This window comes from Ovis canadensis, chromosome 11 (genome assembly GCF_042477335.2).
Source record: "Ovis canadensis isolate MfBH-ARS-UI-01 breed Bighorn chromosome 11, ARS-UI_OviCan_v2, whole genome shotgun sequence".
Lineage (NCBI taxonomy): Eukaryota > Metazoa > Chordata > Mammalia > Artiodactyla > Bovidae > Ovis > Ovis canadensis.
The window spans coordinates 19236544-19262142 of record NC_091255.1 but is presented as its reverse complement, the minus strand read 5'-3'; the positions used below and the strand labels follow the sequence as shown (position 1 = coordinate 19262142).

Sequence of the window (25599 nt, the reverse complement as noted above, 5' to 3'; positions counted from 1 at the left end):
AAACTTAAGGTTCAAAGTAGAAAGGCTATTGGTAGTTGTCGCGAATGGGGCAGATTCATAGAATACAATTAAATATCATTTAGAATATATTTTGGCTCGGGAACAAGAGGCAAGGTTTTTTTGTTTCTTTTGTTTAAAGTTTTCCTTAATAAATTTTTTATTTTAGAACAGTTTTAGGTTAACAATTACCGCGAAGATAGTACAGCGTTCTCTACACCCCACAGGGTTTTTAAACTCTTAACTTCTATTGATACTTACACCACCCCCTTCTCTCCCAAACCATCCCCCACTTCTCTCTGCTCCTGATCTCCTCAGGTTTCGCCAGGGCCTCGTTCTCACAGAGCAACTTTAGGAATGTAACAAAAAGCCAGTTCAGTTACAACTTCACTAGTGGGTCAGCTGAGGTGGCCGACACCAGAACGCTCCCGCCCCGTCCCGCCCTCTCAGGGGCGCGCCGACCCTCGCCTACGTGGCTCTTCTACCTCACGCGTCGCCGGGCGCGAGCCAAGCGCCCACAGGCCAGAGCAGCCTCCAGAGGCCGGGCGAGCCGGGGCGGGACCAGGTCGGCCCCCAACTGCAGGCTCCTCCCTCGAGGGCAGGTTCTGGAGGCCCCAAACAGACGCACGTACGCTTATTGTTTCACGCCGACGCCGGCGGTCGGTCCTCCGCCGCACGCCTCCCTTCACCGCCCACACCCACCGGCGGCCTCCGCCCCGCCCCGCCGTCGCAGCCCGGCCCCCGGCACGTCGCGCGGGGGCGGGGCGCGCGCACGTGAGGACGTCCGGGAGCGCGCGCGCCGTCGCCGAGCTGGGCCAGAGTTGCCGGCGACGGGGTCTGAAGGTGATGGCTGGGACTGAAGGCCTCGAGACGGCGTTTCTCGCTGTTCCTGCCGTCGCTGCCTGGGCCTCGGTCCGCTCATCGTCATGAGAGGTCAGACCTGTGGGAAGCGGGCGAAGGAGGAGAGGGGCCGCGGCGAAACGGGCTCTGGGGAGAATAACAGAGGCATTCGAAGCTCGAACGTGGGTGGAAAAATCTGTCCTGGAGATTCCGGAAGAGCCGTTTGCATTTTACTTTTCTTCCCTTTCTCTCCCCTTTCTTGCTTCATGCTTGAAGGGAAGTGGGAGGGTTCTCGGGTTTTATTTATGGAAAAAGACGCTGAAACTGACCCATCCGGCGTCGGTGTCTCCAGAGATTGGAGGAAATAAAGGGCAGTCGTGGCGTTGGAGTATCGGTGAAAGCCTTTGGTGAAGAGCACTAAAAACCAAACCGCCCAACAGTCACTGAAAACAAAAAATTTCAGACCTACAAATGAAATAGAATAACACGGAATTTGCCCTGACGTTAACCCCAGCTTCCTCCTACGGAAACGGCAGAAAGGCTCTGCTTTTCAAGTGGATTCTGACTGCCACCCACACTCGTCATTTAGGGATCTTTGGATGCCGATGTTTTCTTTCCGGATTTCCCACCCCTCCAGAGTCGCATTTTTAATGTGCAGGCTGCGTAATTATCCTTATTCAGAATAGTCGTATAGCAATTACACGGTGACTCCCAAAGTCTTATTTTAAATATATTTTTGAGAGTGGCAGGGAAGAGTACTATTTCTTGGTGTTAATTATTATTGGAAACTTTTCTTATTAGCTTCGGGAAAGTGTTTCAGCATAAAAGGAAATTTGTAGGTCACCTAAATGAAATGTTTATTATTAGTATCAGTTACGCATGATGTTGCTTAATACGGAGTTAAGATTTGATGTTTTCTTCCTAGTCTTTGTAGGCATTAAAAAAACAGATTCACTCTTCTAGTTGCGCGGAGTAAATGTACTGAGTGTTCTAGTATGAATGAGTACTATTAGTACTATTAACATCTGCTGGGCTCCCGTACTTTGAGTATTTTGCCAGTTCCTTCTGTCAGAGAACTGGAGGCATCTGAAGCACAACTTTTTCTGTAGCAGATGTTCCCTGAAAGATAGTTTGCATAGGGCAGCAGAGCCTTCGCGTCAGTGGGGAGGAAGGAGTCGTCTAGTGTCGAGTGCTAGATAACCTGAAAATAACTCATCTGCTGTGATTACCAGCCTCTCCTTTAGCGAATAACCAATTCCAAGTGAGCCACATATTGCCTGTACTTAACTGTTCACTTAGAATAGTTTCTGCTCTTTGATTTTTAGGAGACAGAGCCCTGAAGCAAAGAAATCACAGAAGTATTCAAGGGCCATGCAAGCCAACTGTAGTCAACTGCACAGCCCTTCAGGTGCTGCAGGCAGTGAGGATGCCTCAGCCTCCCAGTGTGTCCAAACAAGACTGACAGGAGAAGCTTCCTGTCTTTATTCTGGAGATGTTCATATCCAGATAAGCTCCCTACCTAAAGAATGTGCTGAAAATCCAAGCTCCAGAAATACAAGGTCGGGTGTCCACAGCTGTACCCATGGATGTGTACACAGTCGCTTGCGGAGTCACTCCCACAGTGAAGCCAGGCAACCTGATGATAGCGACACGGAGTATGGAGATCACGGTAGCAGCTCCTTCTCAGAATTCCGGTATCTCTTCAAGTGGTTGCAGAAGAGTCTTCCATATATTTTGATTCTGGGTGTCAAACTTGTTATGCAGCATATAACAGGTAGGGTATGATAAAGCATTGAGTTGTTTCATTGCTATATTCAGCTAATTCTCTGTCTGTTGGTAATCTTCATGTATTTCAGTTTCTTATTTTCTGTTAGCTTTTAAAATTGTATATGCTTCCTTTAAAATCATGTCATTGTGTTAGCTCTTTTTTTTTTTATTTCAATTAACTGGACCTTATTTTCTAACAGGAATTTCTCTTGGAATTGGGCTGCTTACAACTTTTATATATGCAAACAAAAGCATTGTAAATCAGGTTTTTCTAAGAGTAAGTATAACCAGCAATTAAAAAATCATTAAATGTTTTTCCCTGTAGAATTATATGCTCATTTTGAGAGAAATAGGAATTAAGATAGTTTATTTGATAAATTTAAATAGGTATAATTGAACATCCATAATATATTAAATGTTATCTAAATGACCTGGAATAACTGATTTGTCCTAATACTGAATTGTTTCACCATATTTTCTTTCTATGTTGGGTTCCTGATAAATAAAAACTAGATGGATTAAAACCTAGACAGATCACCATATGGTCTGATTTGTCAAGTGCCTTCATGTTTTAAGTTAATTTGACTACACGCCATTATTTAAAACTTCAGCCGTTGTACTCTAAGATTTAAAATACTTAAAAGTGTACATTGAACAAATGGGTATTGAATTATTTAGATTTCTCTTATTTAAAGAAAACTAAACCCAAGAAGTTTTTTCTTAATAATTGTCAGAGTCCTATTGTAAATTATTGGGAAAACAGGATTAGTTCATAAAATTTCACCTTCAAGCAACTTTAAAGGGTTATGTCTGTGTAAAGAATCATATATTTTGACCTGAAAATTTGTAGTTACAACCTATCAAACCATAAAAGTTTAATTTAGGGTTTAAAACTAGTAAAACTTTTAATTAAACTAGTAATTAAAACTTAATTATAAAGCAGATTAAAAACAAATTATTCTTACTGAGTTGTATGAGAATTTTTAAAATTATAAACCCTGATAACTTAATGGATTTCTACACGCCTGTTTTGTTAGGAAGGCAAACATAGGGAGCTACAGAAGTAAAGTTTTCATTTAGGTGGGTTCTTTATGTCAGTTTGTAGAAGATTTGGCTTTGAAACATAGATAATGTTGTTACACAATGAGGAAGCTTGTATTTTAAAAATCTGTTTACACTTGTGTTGTGTTGTTCATTAAAGCTATACAAAATAGAATGATATGTACAATTTAACAAATCTATATTTTTATTAAGAGAAATTAAGTTAATAAGTTAGTCATTAAAATAGATAATGATATTTAAAATTCTGGCATAATTCAAAGTAATAAATTATAAAATTATTTATTTTTCAGGAAAGGTGCTCAAAGATTCAGTGTGCTTGGTTACTGGTATTCTTAGCAGGATCTTCTGTTCTTTTATATTACACCTTTCATTCTCAGTCACTTTACTACAGGTAATTAGAGGCCCAAGTGCACAATCACATATTTTTATATAATCATATCTTCCATAGCACTTTGTAAAGTTTTACTTGCACATACTTACTGTTGGAGTTCAATTTTTACTTATTTGTCTAGTTCCAGGATAGTGAGCTTAAAGTGATTTATTCATGTTTTATACCCAGTGCCTTACCTCATAGCAAGTGCTCAGTAAATAACTTCTGATACTAAAATTTTTACTTATATAATCAATAGTTACTAAATACCATTAGATTATTGTTGGTGACCTTTTTTATTTTTTACAAGTAAAAATTGTATATATTTTATACAACATGTTTTGATATATGTATAAATTGTGAAATGATTACCACAATCAAGTTAACATATCCAGCACCTCCCTTAGTTACCTTCTTGTGTGTACATGTGATGAGAACACTTGATATTTGTTTCTAGAAGAAAACTTGCTAAAGAACAGTAGTTGATCAGTTTCCATGTCAGATGGAAGTGTTCTGAATTTTCAGCTTTAATCAGATAACTAGAAATCTGGGTTTCAGTGGTATTGGAGAGATGTGGACAAATCTAGGATATAGTTTGTAGGTGTAGCTGATACCGCTGAGATTGGATTGGGTGGGTGGGTGAGAGGAAAAATCAAGGGTGATGCCTGGGTTTTTCAGTCTTACGCAACTGTCTGGATGGTGGTGCCATTTACTGGGCTAGGAAAGACTGGGGAAGGAAGTGGTTTTGAAGGAAAATCAGTAATTTTGTTTTGAACATGTTAAGTTTGAGAGGCCATGTAGAACTGTTAAAATGATTATAGTTATTTGTCATAAGTCAGAGTAGAGGTTAGAGCTGTAAATTTTGGTGTTATCAGCACATGGTGGATATTTTAAAAACATGGAACTTGACAAGAGGAACCAGGGAAAGAAAGTATAGACTGAGAAGAAGGCCTAGGACTGGACAATGCTCACAGTTAGCCAGAGTAGCAGCAAAGGAGACTTAAGAAGCAGTCATTAAGAACAACCAGACCATACACATGAGGGCAACTCGAAGAGAGTGGCGTCAGAAGTCCAGGCAGAAAATATTTCAAGGCGGGAAGGGGGGAAAGTGACCTTCAAATTTAGCAAGAAGGAGGGAGTTGATGATCTCGACAGAAGCAGTTCACTGGAAAGGAGGGATGAGAATCTTGACTGGAGTTGGTTAAGGAGAGAATGACATATCTATTATTTGTGAATTTTTTAGATTACAGGCTAGAGGATGTCAATCATGACAAGTTAGGAAGACTCTTTGTTTTCTTTAAGGAGGAAAGATTTGAAATTAAAACATTTTAAAAGTCTCTTTAAAATAACCAAAATAATCTGTTTACGTAAACTCTAGCATCTTGTCAAACTCCTATTTTTTACACATTATTTGGTAGTAAATTTAGAACCCCGTCAGCACTTTTATCTTTTTATGTTGCTTTTAGTAAGTTTTGATGTTTTTATCTTTTTATGTTGCTGTTAGTAAGTTTTGTGTTTTTCTTCTCTTGGTAGCTTAATTTTTTTAAATCCTACTTTGGACTATTCAAGCTTCTGGGAAGTACTTTGGGTTGTTGGAATTACAGACTTCATTCTGAAATTCCTCTTCATGGGTTTAAAATGCCTTATTTTATTGGTGCCTTCTTTCATCATGCCTTTTAAATCTAAGGTAAGCTCATATGTTTTGTTGGAAAGATGTTAGCAAACCGTATCAGTGCTTCAGTTCAGTTTAGTCACTTAGTCACGTCTGACTTTGCGACCCCATCAAACGCAGCACGCCAGGCCTCCCTGTCCATCACCAGCTCCCAGAGTCTACCTAAACCCAAGTCCATTGAGTCGGTGATGCCATCCAACCATCTCATCCATTTAAATGATTCTTTTAATAATTTTCCAGTTTGCTCAATAACCTAATTATTATATTATCTCAGACCTATTGAAACAAGATATCCCTTCCAATAAAATCAATAATATAATACTTGCTTTGGAATAATCTAAAAATCAGTCCCCACATCATATATGGGAAAATATTTACATTTATACTTGTTTTCCTCTGGGGCATTATTGATAATTGATAACTGACTATATGCAGTTATTTGGTGTTTTTTCATATTCAGTTAAAACTTTAAATTTTTGTAGTCAGCAAGATATTTTATTGTACATAAAACATTTTCACTGTCACTCTCTAGAAATTTTTTGAAAACAAACCAGTGACTGTAACATCTAAGAACCAAGTTGAGGTTGTCAGTCATAATCATTATGAACACTAATTTTAAAGTTGTGTTGTTGTGCCATATACTCATGATGCTGTCAGTCCAATATGGAGTATTTGTGCTATGTATATAAGTAGCTTTGTTGGCTCTGTTTTCTTTTTTCTTCCTTTTTAGGGTTATTGGTATATGCTTTTAGAAGAATTATGTCAGTATTACCGAACTTTTGTTCCCATACCAGTTTGGTTTCGTTACCTTATAAGCTATGGGGAGTTTGGTAATGTTACTAGATGGAGTCTTGGGATATTGCTGGCTTTACTCTACCTCATACTAAAAGTAGGTAACATAATAAATTTTGTCATTTATAATGATTCATGTAATAATGTTTACAGATTTTACCTGTAACTGATTTTGTCTTTAACTGTATTATAATCTTCATATCACTAGTTTGAAATAAATGGCAGATTCTATACTTAGAAATGGAGAAAAGGAAATAGGTATCTTTATCTTAATCCAGTGGTTCTCAGATTTCATTGGGGGAGTGGACCTCCATGTAGCATGCAGTATCTAAGGGAGAGAATGAGAAGAAGAGAACATACCCACCCCCATCAGTAGCATCTCTCAGGTACATAATTCTCAAACTAGTGGAGTATCTTGTCCTGCCCCTCAACTTAGTCATTTTATGAAATTTTAAATATGTTAAGGACATGTGAACCAGGTAAAATTGCCTTGATTTAGTTAAGTATATATTTGATTTAGTTAAGTGTATCTTTGTCTTGACCAGATTGTAACTCTAGGCATTAAGATGTACTTCATTTTGGTTACGAGTCGGCTGAAATTGATAAGTTGAGTAAAATATCCCATAATTGGACTTTATATTTAGAATGAAATGATTAGTTGTGATATGCAGTGAGCATTGTTAATAGCAGTATTTGATATTAGCATTAATCTCTAAGTTTAACAGAGTTGGCTCTTTGAATTAATGAGTTAGGATTTATTTTGCCTTTCAGCTTCTGGACTTTTTTGGACACCTGAGAACTTTCAGACGGGTTTTGCGAATATTTGTTACACGACCAGTAAGTATTTTTTATCATAGGAAACTATTTACCTTTTTTCATTGTAAAATTGGTTTAGTTCAGCAGTTACAAATGCAGACTTATATTACATGATTGTTTAGAAATACTTCTAGTACTTTGGCACTTGGGGTTATGATGATAAAGAGGTTTTATTTCTGTGACCCATTTCTTAACTTGTGCATTGACAACACCTGATGGTTGATGAAGTAATTGTGTATTTGAGTGTGCCTCTTGCCCTTTCAGATCACCTGACATTTTTAACCTTTTATAAACATTCCCTCAAAAATCATATGAACTTTTGTTCCTCTTTTAATCCACAATTAGTGGCTTTGTGTGTTTTCATTAACTCCTATTCAGCTTCTGTGAAACTGTTTATAATTTATTGTGTATATGAAGAAAGCTTACTACCAAAAATCATGTCCCTTGGAATTTTCTTACTGGAAACATTTCCCCAATACTGAATTCCATATGCACAAGTAAGTTCTTGACAGTATCAATAAACTTTAAACTTGAGATTCCATTGTCAGTTATAACTTTATTATACATCAGTGATTCTACTGATGTAACAAACTGTAGAGAAAGGGTGTCTGTCATAGCTCAAATGATAATGGCTCATTTGCTATTTATTAGCCTCAGGTTCTCAGTATATAAGTGTGATCACCAGATTTCAGAGTTTGATTCTCAGTTATAGAGTCCATTAGGTACTTCAACAGTTACGTGGTCAGGACTCAAGAGACTTTGACTTACAAGAATGCCAGTCTAATAATGTGTGTTTGAAAAACAGGATTTTACCAATGAAGTGGACTAAACTGGCCAGGACACCCTTCCCCTAAGATGGTAACACAGTAACAAGTTTCACTGCATCCTATTCAGACTTCTTTCCTTTAACAGATACAATAAAATCCAGACTTTAGTTTTTGAATTTAGCTATGGAGTACATAATCGATTGATTATGTTTGTACTAGGCTTCTGCTGTAGCAGTCAATCTAATGAGCTTGAGCTGAAATGCCTTTGGTATTTTCTCCATGAAGCATTAAGAGACTAACAGTCATCAACACTCTGTTTTGTTCTTGAGATTCTCATGTTCCTTAATGTTGCCCTGGAAATGGCAGTCATCATCAGGATATTTTCACCTGAAGGGAGTCTGCATTGTGCCAGACAAGAGTGCTATTTTAAAGGCTTGTCAGCATACACATGTGCAGTGTACTCTTCTAAATGGCATTTACTGAAGGGAAATTGGCGTCAAGATCATCAGTATCTTATTTCTAGAATCTTTAACATCACTGATCTCAAAAAATTTTAATTTTCAATTTATATCCTTTGAGTTTTGATTTTGTTAACTTTCGAAAGTAAGTTTAGATCATAGCCTCAGGTTGCTAAGTCATGTCACACTTTCGGTCTCATGACTATGACTGAAACTTGGGTGTTCTTTTCCTCAGCTACATTTTCCACATCATTTCTACAGAAAGATGATTATAGCATTTTGTCATACCCCATTAATGACTAAATTCTACTGAATTTGTAAGGAAGTTATAAGATCTTAACAAGATCAGAAACTTCTTTTAGGACTTTAAAAAAGGAAATTGAAAGGTTTGTGTTGTTTTGACAGTAGAGCGCTATCCAAGTAACGTTTTGCAATTACAGTTCTTTTGTAAAATTTTATCATTCTTTGCTAGTACTAAATGCTAGTTTTTGTGATAATTAAAATTATTTTTAGATTTAGTGGTGGGACAGTTTAGTGGTCCCCCCAAACCTTCTTCATATTGAACTCATGTGGAAAGCTTCAAAAATTAGATTTCTGGGTTACCTTCTGGTATATCTGGACCTATTGAATCGATCTCCAGTGTGGAGCACAGGAATCTAAAGCAGTCTCTACATGAGTTACGTTCAGCCAACCAAGCTCAGCATTGACTTTAAACCAGTGTCATAGGTAGTAAGTGGCTCAATTTGGCAATACTGGGTTACATAGTACATGAATATAGACTGCATAATTCTTGTATTTTACATTGCTTGGTCTCTTAAACCATTTGAATTTCAAGCACTATCATTATTTGGGAATCTAACAATCTTCCAAGATTCTTTTTATGTATAATGTAATGAGTTCACCTTGATGCAGACATGATTCTGCATACATGGGTCAGCTTTGAAATGTTTATATCCTTTGGGAAAGTTTTCAAATGCCTAGTTCCTTGGAGATTTGAGAAATACAGTATCACCTATGTATTTAAGGAACAGAACCTTATCTTTATATAGAGTTACGGAGTCCCTGCCAGCAAGAGACAGTGTTCAGACGTGGATGATATTTGTTCAATATGTCAAGCTGAATTTCAAAAGCCAATTCTTCTCATCTGTCAGGTAACTCTATTTTTAAGCAGCCTTAATACAGCACTTCTCTGGACTTGGAAAAGTCACATTTATGTTAATTTTCAGGAAGAAATATGTATATTATTTAGCAGAAACTAGCATTCAGGGCACATACTATGAATTTCTTATTTGTGATTAGGGGTTTGGTAGGTTAGCTAAGTTTTGTCCTTTATGTTCTAATGGTTTTTATGTAGAAGTGTGTATGAAGGGATTGCAGACAGGATACCACAGTGACTGGGAAACAGACCATTTTTAATAACGGAATACTAGTCTTTAAGAATACCAGCGTGTTACTGGATTGTATAAGGCCATTTCCTGTTATTCCTATAACTCTCAAAGATTGTATTAAGCTGTTAGTCATTATGTTGTCGTCATTTGGTTGCAAAGTTGTGTCTGAGTCTTTTGCAACCCCGTGAACTATAGCCAGCCAGGCTCCTCTGCCTGTGGGATTTCCCAGGCAAGACAGGTGTGGGCTCCTATTTCCTTCTCCAGAGGATCTTCACAACCAGGGACTGAGCCCTCATCTCCTGCGTTGGCAGGCAGATTCTTTACCAGGGAAGCCCCTTTTAGTCATTATCCTTGATCTTAAAGTCATCACCTAAACATAACTTGTATTTTATTAAATGTGGTTAGGTGGATAGGACCAGTCAGAATACTTGTCTCTGCCACTAACACTGCTCTCTACGTTCTTGAATATACTTTGTTGTCTCGCTTGTACAATGAACTGTTTTTCTGCAATGTGATGAACTTAAAGTTAAAATGTTACCAACTATAAAATCTAGTTCTTAATTCCCTTACAGCATATATTTTGTGAAGAGTGCATTACCTTATGGTTTAACAGAGAAAAAACGTGTCCGCTGTGCAGAACTGTGATTTCAGACCATATAAACAAATGGAAAGATGGAGCCACTTCATCACACCTTCAAATATATTAAGTTTTCAACTTAATATTAAGGCCACAAAACACTAATTTTATTTGGTTACAGTGACTACTGGTAAAGACATTAGAATGGATTTTCAGGGCTGGAAGTTAAGGAAAATGTTCCCAAATGGTTTTAGAGTATTATAGTTAATACTTAAGTGTATAGTCCAGTTTATCAAAATATTAAATGAAAGATCCTATATTATATAAGTAATGTTCAGTCAAATGCATATGAAACATTTATTCTATCCTTATTTGACTTATGATGGCAGTGTTAAATTGTAAATGTGTTTTCTTGTTAATGTTACCAAAATGACAATTGGGTAATACAACTAGTGGTTTTACAGGAATTCAGGTATTCTTTCCAGATATTGTTTTCAGAATAAAGAGTATTTTTCATAATATTTTAAGATATACATTATCTGAAAGTAGAATTTTCTTTAGCATTGACTTTTATAATTCCCATTCTAAAAATCTTAAATTTTTTCCGAAAATTTGTATTTTTAAATGAAAGCTATAAATGTTATATTTTACCTGTACAATCAAAATTTTCTAAGGAAGACTAATTTACTGAGGATGAAATATTTTAGTATTGTTATTCTCTGTAGTATGATTAGCAGTCATTGAGAATAAAAGACAAATTCCTTTTCTTTGTGGACTTAATACATACAATCCTGCCCTCAGCTTTAATGTTCATGATTTTTGCTTTTTGTATAGTGCCATGGACTTTCTTGAATTAACTATTAAAATAATTCACATGGATTACATACAGCTGGTTTCAGTGATGATTTGAATAGTGTGACAAACAAGACCAACTCAGACTCTTAGAAAATAATTCCCCAGGTCTTCCCTGATGGTCCAGTGGTTAAGACTCTGCTTCCAATCCAAGTGTGTTCCCAAGCCCTGTTCGGGGAACTAAGGTCCTGCATGCCACCTGGCCCAAAAAATTTTTGTTAAAAAAGAACTCCCCTTATAGCTAGCTTCTCTAGAAAAGTTTTGGAAGCTCATGCTTGAATCATCATTGCTTGAGAGATTAAAGCTTGTACACAGGCCAGCAAAACTTTGGAGAGTGGTTTGTTTGCCTACAGGTATTTGTGCAGGGTGGTGCAAAGGGAAAGAGGTGCTTCCTCTCTCCCCTTGAAACCTCATGAGGGAAGCAAGATCTGTAACAAGTCTGAAGGACTGGTTATTATCTACATCTTGACGTGAGGCCTCTGCTTATTTTCTTGTTTACCATCAGTTTGCACGCAAGAAAAAAAAGACAGTGGTGAGAAGGAGAAGTTAGGGGGTAGAGGCAGAAATTTTCAACAAATTTACAGTGCTGGTAAGACAAAGACCACACCACCATGGATTAGTAAGGATAGTGACCAACCAGATACAGGTTACATCACTTTCATGCCTTATGGCTACCCAAACTGACAAAAGAACGTTAGAAAGCCTGTAACTTTTTCCCCTGCTAGGTTATAAGTACATGTATTTCTGTTCATTCAGGATGATATACTTAATTATGTTACCTACTTTGAGAACCACTGCAAATATTAAAAAAAAACAAGCTAGCTTTAAATCACCTTCCTAATTTTGTGATAAAGCCAATAGTTGTTATTTGGGTATACAGCAGGGAATGAGTTAAGAGAGGCAATTTGAGATTAGAATTTGGGTGTAAAAAATATACTAACTTCTTGATAAAAACATAAGAGTAACATCTTACCACATGGGTTATTTCAGCCCTAACACAATACCTGCTTACCCTATGGCCATATGGACAGCTTTCTTAATATGACTGAATAACAAGTCTGTGGTGGACAGTGGGGGATTTTTTAACAAGCAAGCACTTCACTGTGAACTAAAAAGGAGGGAAATGCAGCAGGAGAGCTGTGTTGTTCACTAACAGCACTGATGAACTAGAGGCATTTCTGTACTTTTATTCCTTCAGCTCAAAAACAGGAATGAGAACCCATTTATTCTGTGAATTCATATCATACCCTCTAAAAGACTTAACATCAAGAGTCACTACTGTTTTATTAAAAAAAAGTCCCACTTGAGAACTTCTATAGAGAAACTATATTGGCAAATGTGATTCAATTACCTCATAAATAAGAGATGGTTTACACAAAACGCCCATCTTACAGCAGATATATTGAGATATTAGTTAAAAACAGATTTGTCCACTAAGTTATCTTGTGCATACACATCAAATAATGAAGTTGGCAAATGTGGCTGAAAAAACTGTTGCACAAGAAAGTCCTTCAGTGTTTCTTTGTGCAGCTGGCTTTCACATAATTTTTCACATGAAGTTTTTTTTATTACATTCTACTATTTTGACAGGACTTGGAAATCACAGATGTTTAACACCTAATCAAATCAGTACTAAAACTTGTTACAAATTTGTTCCTTCAGTTTCTCCACAAAAGCAAATTTTACAACTGTTATTCTTCACATATATAGTTTATTAAATATGAGAACCTGAACACATCTAGCATATAAATGGGAAAAATTATTGAAACCATTTGTGTATCTGGTAGTTATTTCTTCCTATCTTAGAGTAATAATGATAAAAAAAATCACTTCTATTTTATGTTCATTCAAATTTGCATTTAATTTCTATTTACATTCATTCAATCTGAAATCAAATACTTTAATACAGTAAACACAAGATGAAAAGCAGAAAAGGTGTTAACCCTCAAAGCACTCCTAATAAGGCAGCTGAAGAATTTATTTACTCTGGTAGATGCAAAGCCAACTTAGGGTAGGGAAAAAAAAGTTTTAAAAGAGCAAACACAGATGAACCCTTCTTTCAAATGTTACTTCAGATAATCCACTGAGATAATACTTGTGCTGTAGTGGTAAATAAAGAATCACACACGAAGAATTTTGTATCAGTCAGCCACAGACCACAGGTCATGGTGGGACAAATACTTATGATTATTTTGTCCAGCTTGCTAGCGTCTACTCCTATGGAAAAAAGGTAGATGTTTGGACATTGATGTTTATATCTGAGGAATTAACCATTTTCAGAGCCTCAAAATCCATTCTTCATAAATTCAACATTTCTCATGAGAACAATCTTAGATCTAGCCCTTATAAGCTAGGAACCACATGACTGAATTACCGAAATAGTTAGGTCCTATTTTAAATATAAAATCCAAGGCTTGGATGCAGTTTATTTATAATCATATATTTCTTAAAGAATGTTGAATTTATGGAGTACTATACATGCATTCTTCCCCCCACCCATTACCTTCTATCTCAAAAAATAGTATGGAAAAATTCTTGAAGGATTCAAATTAGTTAAGACCATAAAGGAGAAAAAGAAATAACATAATTTTCCTAAAAATCTGGTTCAAGTTCAATAATTAATACTTTACATTGTTAATCACAGCTGGTTTATAAATCCCAGTTTATTCTATAATGCTACAAACCTTATAAAATCAAAATTAGTAAACTTCAGTTCTCAGTGATTATATTTTAATTAAAAAACAGCATGTATAAAATAAAAAAATATCCTGTAAATAGCTGATTTTAAAGAAAATAAGTGATGAAAGAAAAACACTTAAATCTCTTTTTATACACTTACCTGGAATAATAACCCTTTCAGAAACTCAAGACTAGTATTATTGACATATATTTTAAACTATGCTTGGGTTTTTTACAAATAAATATATAAGGTAAGCCATATTGCATAGGTGTGTGCTTTCTGTCTGTGACACTAAAGTGGCACTTGACAAGTTTTCACAGTCATAGTAGGGATATCCATTTATGAAACAATTTCTCAATAAACTTGCCACAGTATAGAAAATTAATTTCACTTAATGTTTAAAGTTTGAAAAACTGTTATTTGTATGGATGGTCGGTATGAAGTTAATGCTTTTTATGCGGGAGGTTACAGTGTTTGCCACTACTGCTGGCAGTACTAATTATGAAAATGGTTTAACTGTGGGGTGGTTATAGCCAGGCAACACAACGCAAATGTTACTAGCAAATAGGACTGAGGAGGAATATTTTGGTGTAAAACTTTAACTGGAATTTGGTCAGGCAGTCAACACAATATTAATAGTTAGTAAACATATTTGAAACTATCAGAGTAGGACAAGTCATTTATAGTCTGAAATGAAGCCTGTATCTATCACCATAGTTTTTTGTGGTCTGTTTTTTTTTTTTAGCCATCATAAAGACCTGCACTTTTAAGTACAATTTCTGCCCTTATCATTATTGTAGCTTCTAATTTACTAGTTACAGTTATAAAGTCCAGTAGACTGCTGCAACAGGAAAGGGGGGGGGGGTCTTGAGGGAGGGATTTTTTTTTTTCAAACTTTCTGTCCAAAGATGAGCTGTTATCAATTGTTTATTGCCACAACTGAAAAGGTGTATTTCCAATCATTTTTCATGATTCTATTTTTGCTTAATGTCATAGGATTTCACCTTATCTCACTTGAATTGCTGTTTAAGCAAAGCTTGTCTCTTTTCTGGTTGAATTCAACATGCATAAATAATTTTATGGCTTGGATCCTATGGCTCAAAAAGGTCTGGAGAACATAGCAAGCAGCATCTATTTAAAAAAATTGTAGGGTTGCAAAATATTACAAATTGACTTTGCGCACTCAGACTGAAGACATTATAAAAGACAAACAAAAGGAGGTGATAAGACTCAACTGCAACTGCATGATCATCTATTATACCAGTATGCACTGAAATACATTTTTATAAAGCTCTGCAGATATTAAACCCTTTCACCATCTACAGTCATGGAAATGCTCTTAAGGCAGGAAGTATTTAAGAAAGGTAAAGTTACCTTTATTTTTATTCTTTGTATCTGTGAATCACTTATGTAGACTTTGTTACAACTGCAAAAACATAGTGTCTTGTTAACATGTTTCCTAAATTAAGCCACTAAGTTTTATTCACTGTGGAAGACATTCATCAAAAGGCCATCAAATATTTTTATAAGCAAAAAATGTAGCCCCAATATAGGAGAAAAAAATCTTTTTTCCTTTTAAAACCATTGAGGAAGAAATATAAGGAAGGTAGACAGCAAAATCAGTAAAAAGAAGTAAAACTTAAAACCTTACCAAATTGCTGTAAAGACATTAGACACAAGAGAGTGGACCATGGCAACACCCTCTTCCCCTGGATTTCCCTCCTCTCCCCCTCTCTGCCGCCCCACGATACGCATTTTATCCTGACTCGCTTCTGTCCTTCAGCCACGGGCTGAACATGTTTGACGTCTTGAACTAAATACTGGTATAAAGTGGCGGTATTTTTCCAGTGCAATGCAGGCCCAGGATAAGGATGAAATGAAGGACATACAACTTATGCCCATTCCAAGGCTTCCAGTTAAGCTTAGCACAGAACAGTACTGCAAATAGAAATGATTAAGTAGATTTTTTTTTTCTCCTAGTATTACAGACAGGTATTGCAGCTGGGTTACTGAAAATAAACCCCAAGTCCACCCCAATCCCTCAAACGAGCCACAGCTGTGGTTAACAATGATTCATTTGCATTTTTATTTCACCAAGAGAAGAAACAGAAGTTGTCTGGCTTTCTTCACACCAACCAATAATTTTGCATTTTTAAAGTTTGGGATGTTTTTCATAATGAGCTGAATCAAAAATCTATTTGAAAAATATATATTTATATAAAAAAAAGATTCAGGTTGTTTGCACGTAAAACATCAATTGATAAGTTTTTTTTCATCTTTGATTCCATGTTGCTGGAAAGTTTAACCAAGCTTGCATGCTAATTTGTCCTTAGTTGCAAGTATTATAGGCAAATTCATACTTTGCCTAATGGAAGGATAACCCTTCTTCGACATGATCAGGACTCAACAGTGATTCAGAAGCAACATCCTACCCTTAATACTGTCAGTTTCGAGCCATCAACATGAAAATCCTTGATAGGTTGAGACGATGTTGCTAGGAATCAATTAATTGATGTGCCTAAGAGTTCCGCTATTTTCACTTAAGTTTTTTTGCACCATTGATTGATTTTTTAAAATCCATGTTTAATTTTCTTCTGTCCAAAGTGTTCTATGTCATGACACTGACTCTTCGAGACTGTCATTTGAGTCTTCTTGTTTCACCCTGCAGGATGCTCACACATCCCCTCCCCACCTTTTTTGCCTTCAATTCATTAAAAGCATTGTTCTGTCATAGATTCATACGCAGGTGCTCTGGTCGTTTGGAGATCATGGGAAAAGCTTGCTTTTTGTACGGTCCGGAGTTTGGCTGTCGTATTGGAAGCGGTGCTGAAGCCTCCCCGCTCATTGTCACGTCCATCTGCTCTATCCCACTTGTCTCCATGGGGTATTCCACAGGCGTCTGCGGATTTGCCGTGCTGGCTGAAGCACCTCTTCCCCAGAAATCCCCAGGAGAAAATTTGACTGGGCTTTAAGACAAGGAAGAGCTATCATTTGTCTCAAGTACTATCTCAACAAGAAACATTTCCCTTACATTTAAAGCAAGTGGGGTAATGTGATTTTTTTTCAATTAATTTCCTTTTTGTATGGATTGGCACAGAGGCAGAAGTTGAGCCATCTCGCCCCTAGACTAATTGTTACTTTCCTAACTGGTCTCTTAACCTCCACACTTGCCCTCATAAAACCATCAGTGATACTTTAAAAAAAAAATTCATTTTTTACTCTCCTACTTAAAACAGCTTCTCATTGCATTTAAAATAAAATATTTCTCCAAACCTTTGCCATTTTCTTCCTCACTCACCACACTTTAGGAATGTTGACCTCCCTTTCATGGCCTAGAAGGCAGCCAAGTTTGTCCTCCTTGAGGACTTCCGCATGCACTTCCTCTGCCTGTAACACCCCCGTGCCTCTCTGTTCTGTATGGCTAGCTCCTTCATGAATAGGAGCCCCCATGTTGCTTCTTCAGGACGAGGACAATTCCTGTCATAACCATGTGTCCCTAGCACACAGCACAACCCCTGGTGCATAATAAATTTTGAATGAATGGTTAAAGAGGACACTTTCCAGTGCAGCAGCTTACTTTCAGGAGGGAAGGTAAACTATATAGCATTTTCTCATTGATTAGTCACAAACGGATGACTTGCAATATAAGAAGGTAGAGATGCTGTGCTTACACCAACCAAACAGGATGACAGATTTTCTATTTATGTAACTTGGCATAAATTTCTTAAACAATGTGCTTTCTTCTAGATTAAAAAATAATAACAAAGTCTGAATACCTGACAGGTGTTCGTGGGCTGCCAATAAATCTTCGAGGGGATCGGATTTTTGGTTCAAAGGAAAACTTTTCTTTCACGCTTTCAAGTACAGATGGAGCCACATATGTAAAACCCTGAAAGATAGTAACAGTGGACTACAGAATGTCGGGAAAATGTTTTGCTCGGTCTCTGACACACCAAGATAATGATGTACACCTAAAATCACCAATGTGATTACTCTCCAACCTCTTCAATCTCATTTCACACCCATTACCTTCCTTCCAGCCATTTCGAAAGAGGCATAGACCCCAAGACAGCAGAATTCTATTGAACCACAAAGGCCAGCAAACTAAATTTCACTGTATTAAAGAAGTAGAACAAAACAGGAAAAATACAGGCTCTTACATTAAGATGTTAAATACAAAGATATATGCAGAGAAATTCTACTGTTTCTAGCCACATACTTATAAGCAACTAACATTCTCATCCCCCAAACGGCTTCTCATTATTAGGCCAAAATAAAAACAGAATTCTCTAACTTGGTAATAGGGTCTTTCTGGTTTTATGCTAATGATTGAGTAGATTTGGATTTTCCTGACAAACAAAGGCCAACATTGTGAAAACTATTAACTGTAACAGGCAATAATGCAGTTTGGTAGCCTTAGTTCTTTCTTGGACCTGGCTATTAGGTTACCAGCCTATCATTTATCTTGCTGTTAATGTTCATCCCTGTAACAGTTAATCCTATACCTATCTTCCTTTCTATTATCCTTGTGACCTACAAGTAGGCACTTGACTTACTGTAAAAAGACTCAATAAGGCTTTGGGTGAAATCCTGAAGAGTGAGGTGCAATTCTATAGAGCACATGCTTTGTGACAGCTACATGTGGACCACCAAGGCCATTTCCACACATGTTCTAGTGGGCTGAAGGTTACTACCAAGAGGACCAGACTCTGCCTTAATCATCTTTGAATATCCTTTAATTCTATTGGGATTTAAACTACTGGAGGGTGGGTGGGAGGGAGGCTCAATAGAGAGGATATATATATATATACACACACACACCACTTACGCTGATCTGCACGCACGCACGCACACACACACACACACACACACACACACCACTTACGCTGATTTGCACTGTATGGCAGAAACCAACACAGTATTGTAAGGCAGTTATCCTATGGAATCTAGAAAAACAGTACCGATGAACCTATTTGTAAGGAAGGAATGGAGACTCAGAGGTAGAGGATGGACTGTGCATACAGTGGGGGAAGGAGAAGGTAGGGTGAACTGAGAAAGCAGCCAACACATACACACTATCGTGTGTAAAACAGAGAGCTAGTGGGAAGCTGCTGTGTAACACAGCGAGCCCACACTGGCCCTCTGTGACGATACAGAGGGGCAGGATGGGAGAGGGATCGGAAGCAAAGAGAGAGGGGATTATATATATAATTATGGCTGATTTGCATTGTTATATGGCAGAAACCAACACAATATTGTAAAGCAATTATCTTTCAATAAAAAAAATACTAACTGAACAGCAGTTACTACAGTCACAATCCCCAGAGAAGTGGGCTGTTACTATTTTAAATTAATTTTAAAAGAGATCTTTGTGTACAGAATTCTGGCTACCACCTAAAAATGAATTGTTCTTGTGTTCATTAGTTGTCCAATTTAAATAATTAAGAGGAGCTCAACAAATCGGAATGAAAGCTTAGCTCCGTAACGTCTGCCACCACAACTTTGGATTTCTTTGTAGCAAGGTAACATGTTTCTAGACTTTTTAATGGGGGAAAAAATTGTCAAACTAGCTAAAACTCCGTGACACCCAACTGAAGAAAAGGTCTATATGTTGAATCAAAGGCATAAATTCCACATCAGTAGAAAATAAAACTCCACATCATGAGAGAAAAAAAAGAAAGCAACAACAGCATGAAAATGAGTCATGCCTACTCCCCTAAGAGAGATTTTACTAAGGGGGACACAGTAATTTTGCAAATCATGTAGACATAACGCATTCATCTTAAGTAAATGCTATAAAATTATATTTTCCATTTATATTCTTATACTACTATATAACCATACATTTATAGAATTATTACTATTCAATGTTGTTTACTCAAAAGCATGCTATACTATGGTGATTTAAGTGTTATTTTAGATCTCTGTGTTCCACGCTAACTTTAGAATTGACCCTCGCCCCAAAAGACGCCATACTGTGTTACATTGTGATTTGAGAACTAAGTTAACGACTGCTACCGCTGCTGCTAAGTCGCTTCAGTCGTGTCCGACTCTGTGCGACCCATAGACAGCAGCCCACCAGGCTCCCCCGTCCCTGGGATTCTCCAGGCAAGAACACTGGAGTGGGCTGCCATTTCCTTCTCCAATGCATGAAAGTGAAAAGTGAAAGTGAAGTCACTCAGTCATGTCCGACTCTTCACGACCCCATGGACTGCAGCCTACCAGGCTCCTCCGTCCATGGGATTTTGCAGGCAAGAGTACTGGAGTGGGGTGCCATTGCCTTCTCCAAGTTAATGACAAATCCTGTGAACTCATAAACAAGGGAGAAAAAATTTCCAAATGATTACTTTCCCCATATTCTATTCTCCCTAGAGATAGTCCAAAAAGAAATGCCAAAGGATAATGACAAATGACGAAGGAAACAAATGACATGTACTTATAGTAATAAAATAAGCACTAGGCAAATAATATGTAATGATGGTCATCAGATATAAATCTATTATTTCTATTGTTCAAAATCTAGAAGTTTTGGTTTTCTATCTGAGGAGACAAAGTATAAATCAATACAGATACTTCCTCCTTATGGTTAATTTGCTTACAGTCACACATGAAACAATGTATTTTGATGTCAAATATTTAAAATCAACAGGTTAAAAATCCCCTACAGATAAAAATCTTTAGCTGTTTCAGGAATAAAATAGTTATTATGAGCCCTTCTTCTCCTACTGCTATGGCTGTGTGGCTTTCAGTTAAGGCGCTAAGCCAAACATTTTAAGTCAGTGGCCTATTCAAAAAATGAATAATGTACTCTGACTCTAATCGCTAAAATGGAATACTGAGTTATGCAACATCAATTACTTATCAATAAGTCATAAGGGGATAACTTAAAAAAGCAACTCAGGTTATCTTGGAGAAGGCAATGGCACCCCACTCCAGCACTCTCGCCTGGAAAATCCTATGGACGGAAGAGCCTGGTAGGCTGCACTCCATGGGGTCGCTAAGAGTCGGACACGACTGAGCGACTTCCCTTTCACTTTTCACTTTCATGCACTGGAGAAGGAAATGGCAACCCACTCCAGTGTTCTTGCCTGGAGAATCCCAGGGACGGGGGAGCCTGGTGGGCTGCCGTCTATGGGGTCACACAGAGTTGGACAACTGAAGTGACTTAGCAGCAGCAGCAGGTTATCTACATTCTAATTTTCTTACTGAAAGCGGCCCATACCCATATTTAAATTTCCCATGGCTACACTGGAAAGTCGTTCACTTACCAGAAAGACCTGGTTGGCACTTTCACTGAGAGCTGAGTCATCTGGGCTGTCAACAGGTGTCTGACGTGTAAACTTGGAATCAAACTGACTCACATCCTCTTCTGATTGCTTTATTAAAAAAAAAAAATTAGAAAATGGTGAACAGACTGTATTATACATAACAATCAATAGCATTACATGCATTAGAGAAGGTTCCAGATAAAGCTCTTTTCTCAGGGTTTGACTGTAATAAAAGAGTAGAACAGCCTGAGCAGGCACAGATTGAAAAATATATACAACTAGAAAGTATCAAAGGTCAAATGACATCTTTAGTTATCATTTCTATTAAAAATCTGACAATCAATCATCCCCTCTCATAAAGCTTCAGTGTGCCTAGCCCAGTGGCTAAATCCCTTTTTAGAGACAATCTGCACAACCGGCAAAGCTATAAAACACTTGAATCAGAGTTTAAACACAAAGTACACTTATAACATGCTCTAGTTAAAAGATTCTTCTCATAGCTTGTTTCATTCCTTTAAATTTCTCTAGGAGCAAGAATAATATTCTGCTCTGTCTGAGTGTATTTTCTTGTGAAGGAATATTATCACCTAAATCTGACTGCCCGATCTGTTTCTTCTCTCTGGTGCCACATCAGACTCGTGGTTGTGTCAAAAGAACTCAGGAACCAGGACTTCCCTGGTGGTCCAGTGGTTAAGCCTCTGCGCTTTCACTGCCAGTGGCACAGATTCAATTCCTGGTTGGAGAAGTAAGATTCCATATGCTGCACAGAGTAGCAAAGCACACACAAAAAAAGAACTTGGGAACCAACAGGATGGAAAAGATGTCTAAAGATGAGAAAAGCTGAACATCAGTAAAAATAACTGCAATGAATTAAAACTCAAATATGTTAAACAGCATGAATCCATAATTGTAGTAAAAAAATCACATAATTCATGGGTCAGTTTTGGAAGGTGCTAGGGAACTAATTCATTATTTCAGGAACTGGGAAAGAAAACATTTATCCTGACTTTTCTATATAAACTGTGCCTCAGGTAACCAAACAACTGATGTAAGAGTATCTTTTCACAGGACAATTCCACCTAATAAAGAATGAATAACGATTATTAGAGTAGGACAATTCTGCAAACCCTTAACAAAATCTTGGAACTAACTAGGCTCTAGATTCTCATCCTTAGCACTGTTGACATTTTGGACCTGATGACTCTCGTTGCGGGAGGCTGTCCGGTGCGTTACAGGATGTTTAATAGCATCTCTGGCCTCTGCTCACAAGTACCAGTAGCACCCCTCCCTAAGTTGTGACAGCTTGTCTCTGACATTACCAAATCAACCCTGGCTGAGAACCACTGATACAGGCAATGATTAATGACCACTAACATCACTAAAAGAAATGTTTAAGTACACATTATATCTTCTGATCAAAATATATAGCACCAAAAATTTAATCTGAATCAGATCTATTAGTACTATTAGTTTTCAGAAATATGAAGAACAGGTGAACATGGCTGAGGACATGCCATGGAGTTAAAATCAGCAAAATCAAAATATAAGGAACTGCACAGGACACACGGTAAAGTTTCTTTAGTAAGTCCTCAAAGGAGAAACTGAGAGCGGATATCAGGTCTGTCTAGTCAAAGCTATGGTTTCTCCAGTAGTCATGTACAGATGTGAGAGTGGGACCATAAAGAAAGCTGAGCACCGAAGAATTGATGCTTTTGAACTGTGGTGTTAGAGAAGACTCTTGAGAGTCCCTTGGACTGCAAGGAGATCCAACTGGTCCATCCTAAAGGAAATCAGTCCTGAATATTCATTGGAAGGACTGCTGAAGCTGAAATTCCTGGCTACCTGATGCGAAGAACTGTCTCACTGGAAAAGACCCTCATGCTGGGCAAGATTGAAGGCAGAAGGAAAAGAAGACAGAGGATGAGATGGTTGGATGGCATCACTGACTCGATGGACATGAGTTTGAGCAAGCTCTGGGAGTTGGTGATGGGACAGGGAAGCCTGACGTGCTACAGTCCGTGGGGACACAAAGAGTCGGACACGACTGGGACTAAACTGAACTGATCTATGGATCAGTTAAGAAACTGATCAGTTTCTTAAGACTTAAGAAACACAGTCAACCTATACAGGTCTTGACTGAATCCTTATTGAATCAAAACAACAGAGAAAAAAAAGAAACAACTAGGGAAATTGTTAGCTTTTTAGTTATGATGATAGCATGGTAGTTATGTTTATGTTTAAACAAGATGACTTGATAATTTTTGAAGCTGGGCAGTTGGTACATGAGGGTTCTACCCTGACGGTCATGTTCAAATTTTAAATTTTAAAATATGTTGAAATTTTAAAGCAAGCAACCCCTGTGCTCCTAGGACCAAATAACCATCATCGTTATCCTATTACTTTTCCTCCACTTCAAGAAACAGAAAAAGAAACTATCTTCTCTCAAATTCTTGAGGTGGGAAACAGAAAGAACTAATACACTCACTCATTCACTTACAAACATATTGTTATGGTTTGAATGGTGTCCCTCCAACATTCACATGATGAAGTTCTAACCCCAGGACCTCAGAAGGTAACCTTGTTTGGAATGAAGGCCTTTACAGATGTAACTAGTTAAGGTCATTCTGGAGTAGGGAGGGATCCTAATTCAATGACTGGTGTTCTTACAAAAAAGAGAAAATTTGGATGCAGATCTGCACACAAGGAGAATGCCACATGAACAGGAAGGAAAAGATAGGATGATGTGCCTACAAGCCAAGAAATGCCAAGAATTGCCAGCAAATCACCAAAGGCTAGCAGATAAGCATGAAACAGTCTCTCACAACCTGTAGCAAGAGCCAACCCTGACAATACCTTGATCTTGAACTTCTAGCCTCCAGAACTGCAACACAGTAAATTTCTGTTTAAGCCACCTAGTTTATGATACTTTGCTATATGAAAGCAAATTCAGAATGGGCTGAGTTAAGCAAAACAAAAACAAAGCAAGAAAACTAGAGGCTCCAATTACTTAAGCTATTTAATTATCTTAAGCAACCAACTTAAAACCAGTTAATATAGCCATCAACTGCTGCTGTAGTTCCTTAAAAGACTGTGCAGAATACAGATTGTGAAAAGAAGAGAGGACAGGCCAAAGGTTTTTGTATCATTAATAAATATTTCTAACTGGTCTGAGATTCTCTTATTCTAAAAAAGTACCAGGTCTCTCAAATTACATGCTTTCATGAATACACACCAAAAGAGGTTTGAAGGGGGGCTCCACCTTCCGAGCCAGCAGTTCTTCCCAGTTAATATGTCTGAAGAATGGATGAGCCTGGGAAAAAATGAAACAAAAAAAGCAGGAAGAAAGATTAAGGGGAACAGACTTCACTGGATTGACAAATTAACAGACTATTTGAAGTTACCAATCACAAAATAAGATATATTTCTAAGCAACTACATATAACCTTCACAAATATATAAAATTGGCATTATCTTCCCCTCAAATCACCAAACATGCCAGTCCCTACTTGAACTTCTCCAGCATCCCCAGGACCAGCTCCAAGACGAGAAGCAGCATTTCTTTTCAGCAGCTTTTAGGAAGGAAAAGAAAAACACTGATGAACTTAATCAAATTGATTACTTTTTCTTTATAGAATTTGCAGGTCTATTTTGCCTTGAGAACATATGCTTTATTAATTACTTCCAAATATTGTCTGGGAATAAAAAGAAAAGAAAGTCTTTAAAAAAACACATTTGTACTTTGGAGGCAAAAACTATAAGCTTTTTTGTCAACATCTGTGTATGATTCTATATTCAAAATGTACATTCAGTTCTATCTATTTAAATCCTAGTAGTTGAGACTCATGCGTTGAGTGCTGATTTTAGAATCCTACCTTTTTAAGCAGATCTCTGGCTTCTTGCGTGAGGTAGGGAGGCAAATTGAGTTTACATTTGAGGATTTTGTCAATTGTTTTCTTTCTATTCTCCCCAGTGAACGGGGGCTAAGAATAGAAGAGAGTAAGAAAAATTAGCATAGAAAGAATATAAAATTTTAAATAACAGAATTATCCATTTCCTGAATTAGTAACACAGAGATCAGAAATGTATACTGTGATGTGGGATGGCTGATCGCTAAAGAACTGTAGTTTTTAAGCAATGGCACAGAGAAAAAGCAATGTCCTGGAAGGAACTGGTTTTCCACCATTAGCCTGGTGTAATAATGGGTGAGCCATTTGATTTTATGCTTCACTTTGTCCATCTATAAAATAAGGGCAATACTTGTTTTGCCTCTGATTCATAGGACCACAGGCCATG

At 37.4% G+C, this 25599-nt stretch overlaps 2 protein-coding genes across 4 annotated transcripts in view; one reads left to right on the top strand and one right to left on the bottom strand.

The window, feature by feature from the left end:
- The first annotated feature begins 374 nt into the window (after window positions 1-374).
- Window positions 375-11683, top strand: RNFT1 (ring finger protein, transmembrane 1). The gene is made up of 9 exons (XM_069542611.1): window positions 375-930; window positions 2163-2611; window positions 2805-2881; window positions 3957-4057; window positions 5570-5723; window positions 6439-6597; window positions 7272-7337; window positions 9591-9692; window positions 10502-11683. Exons 2-9 carry the CDS (start codon window positions 2209-2211, stop codon window positions 10634-10636), a joined length of 1197 nt encoding a protein of 398 aa, XP_069398712.1. The 5' UTR covers window positions 375-930; window positions 2163-2208; the 3' UTR covers window positions 10637-11683.
- A 1510-nt stretch (window positions 11684-13193) lies between these two features.
- RPS6KB1 (ribosomal protein S6 kinase B1) overlaps window positions 13194-25599 on the bottom strand; it is a 40073-nt gene continuing 27667 nt past the window's right edge. For 2 of the 3 annotated variants that reach the window (XM_069542607.1, XM_069542608.1), the window contains exons 10-15: window positions 25179-25286; window positions 24813-24875; window positions 24539-24616; window positions 21307-21414; window positions 17815-17927; window positions 16101-17004 (exon numbers count right to left, since the gene is read on the bottom strand). In XM_069542607.1, coding sequence (XP_069398708.1) covers window positions 16767-17004; window positions 17815-17927; window positions 21307-21414; window positions 24539-24616; window positions 24813-24875; window positions 25179-25286 — 708 coding nt within the window. In that variant the 3' untranslated portion in view covers window positions 16101-16766. Of the gene's footprint in view, window positions 13576-16100; window positions 17005-17814; window positions 17928-21306; window positions 21415-24538; window positions 24617-24812; window positions 24876-25178; window positions 25287-25599 lie in introns of those variants that run through there. The other variant, XM_069542609.1, reaches the window with a different exon arrangement.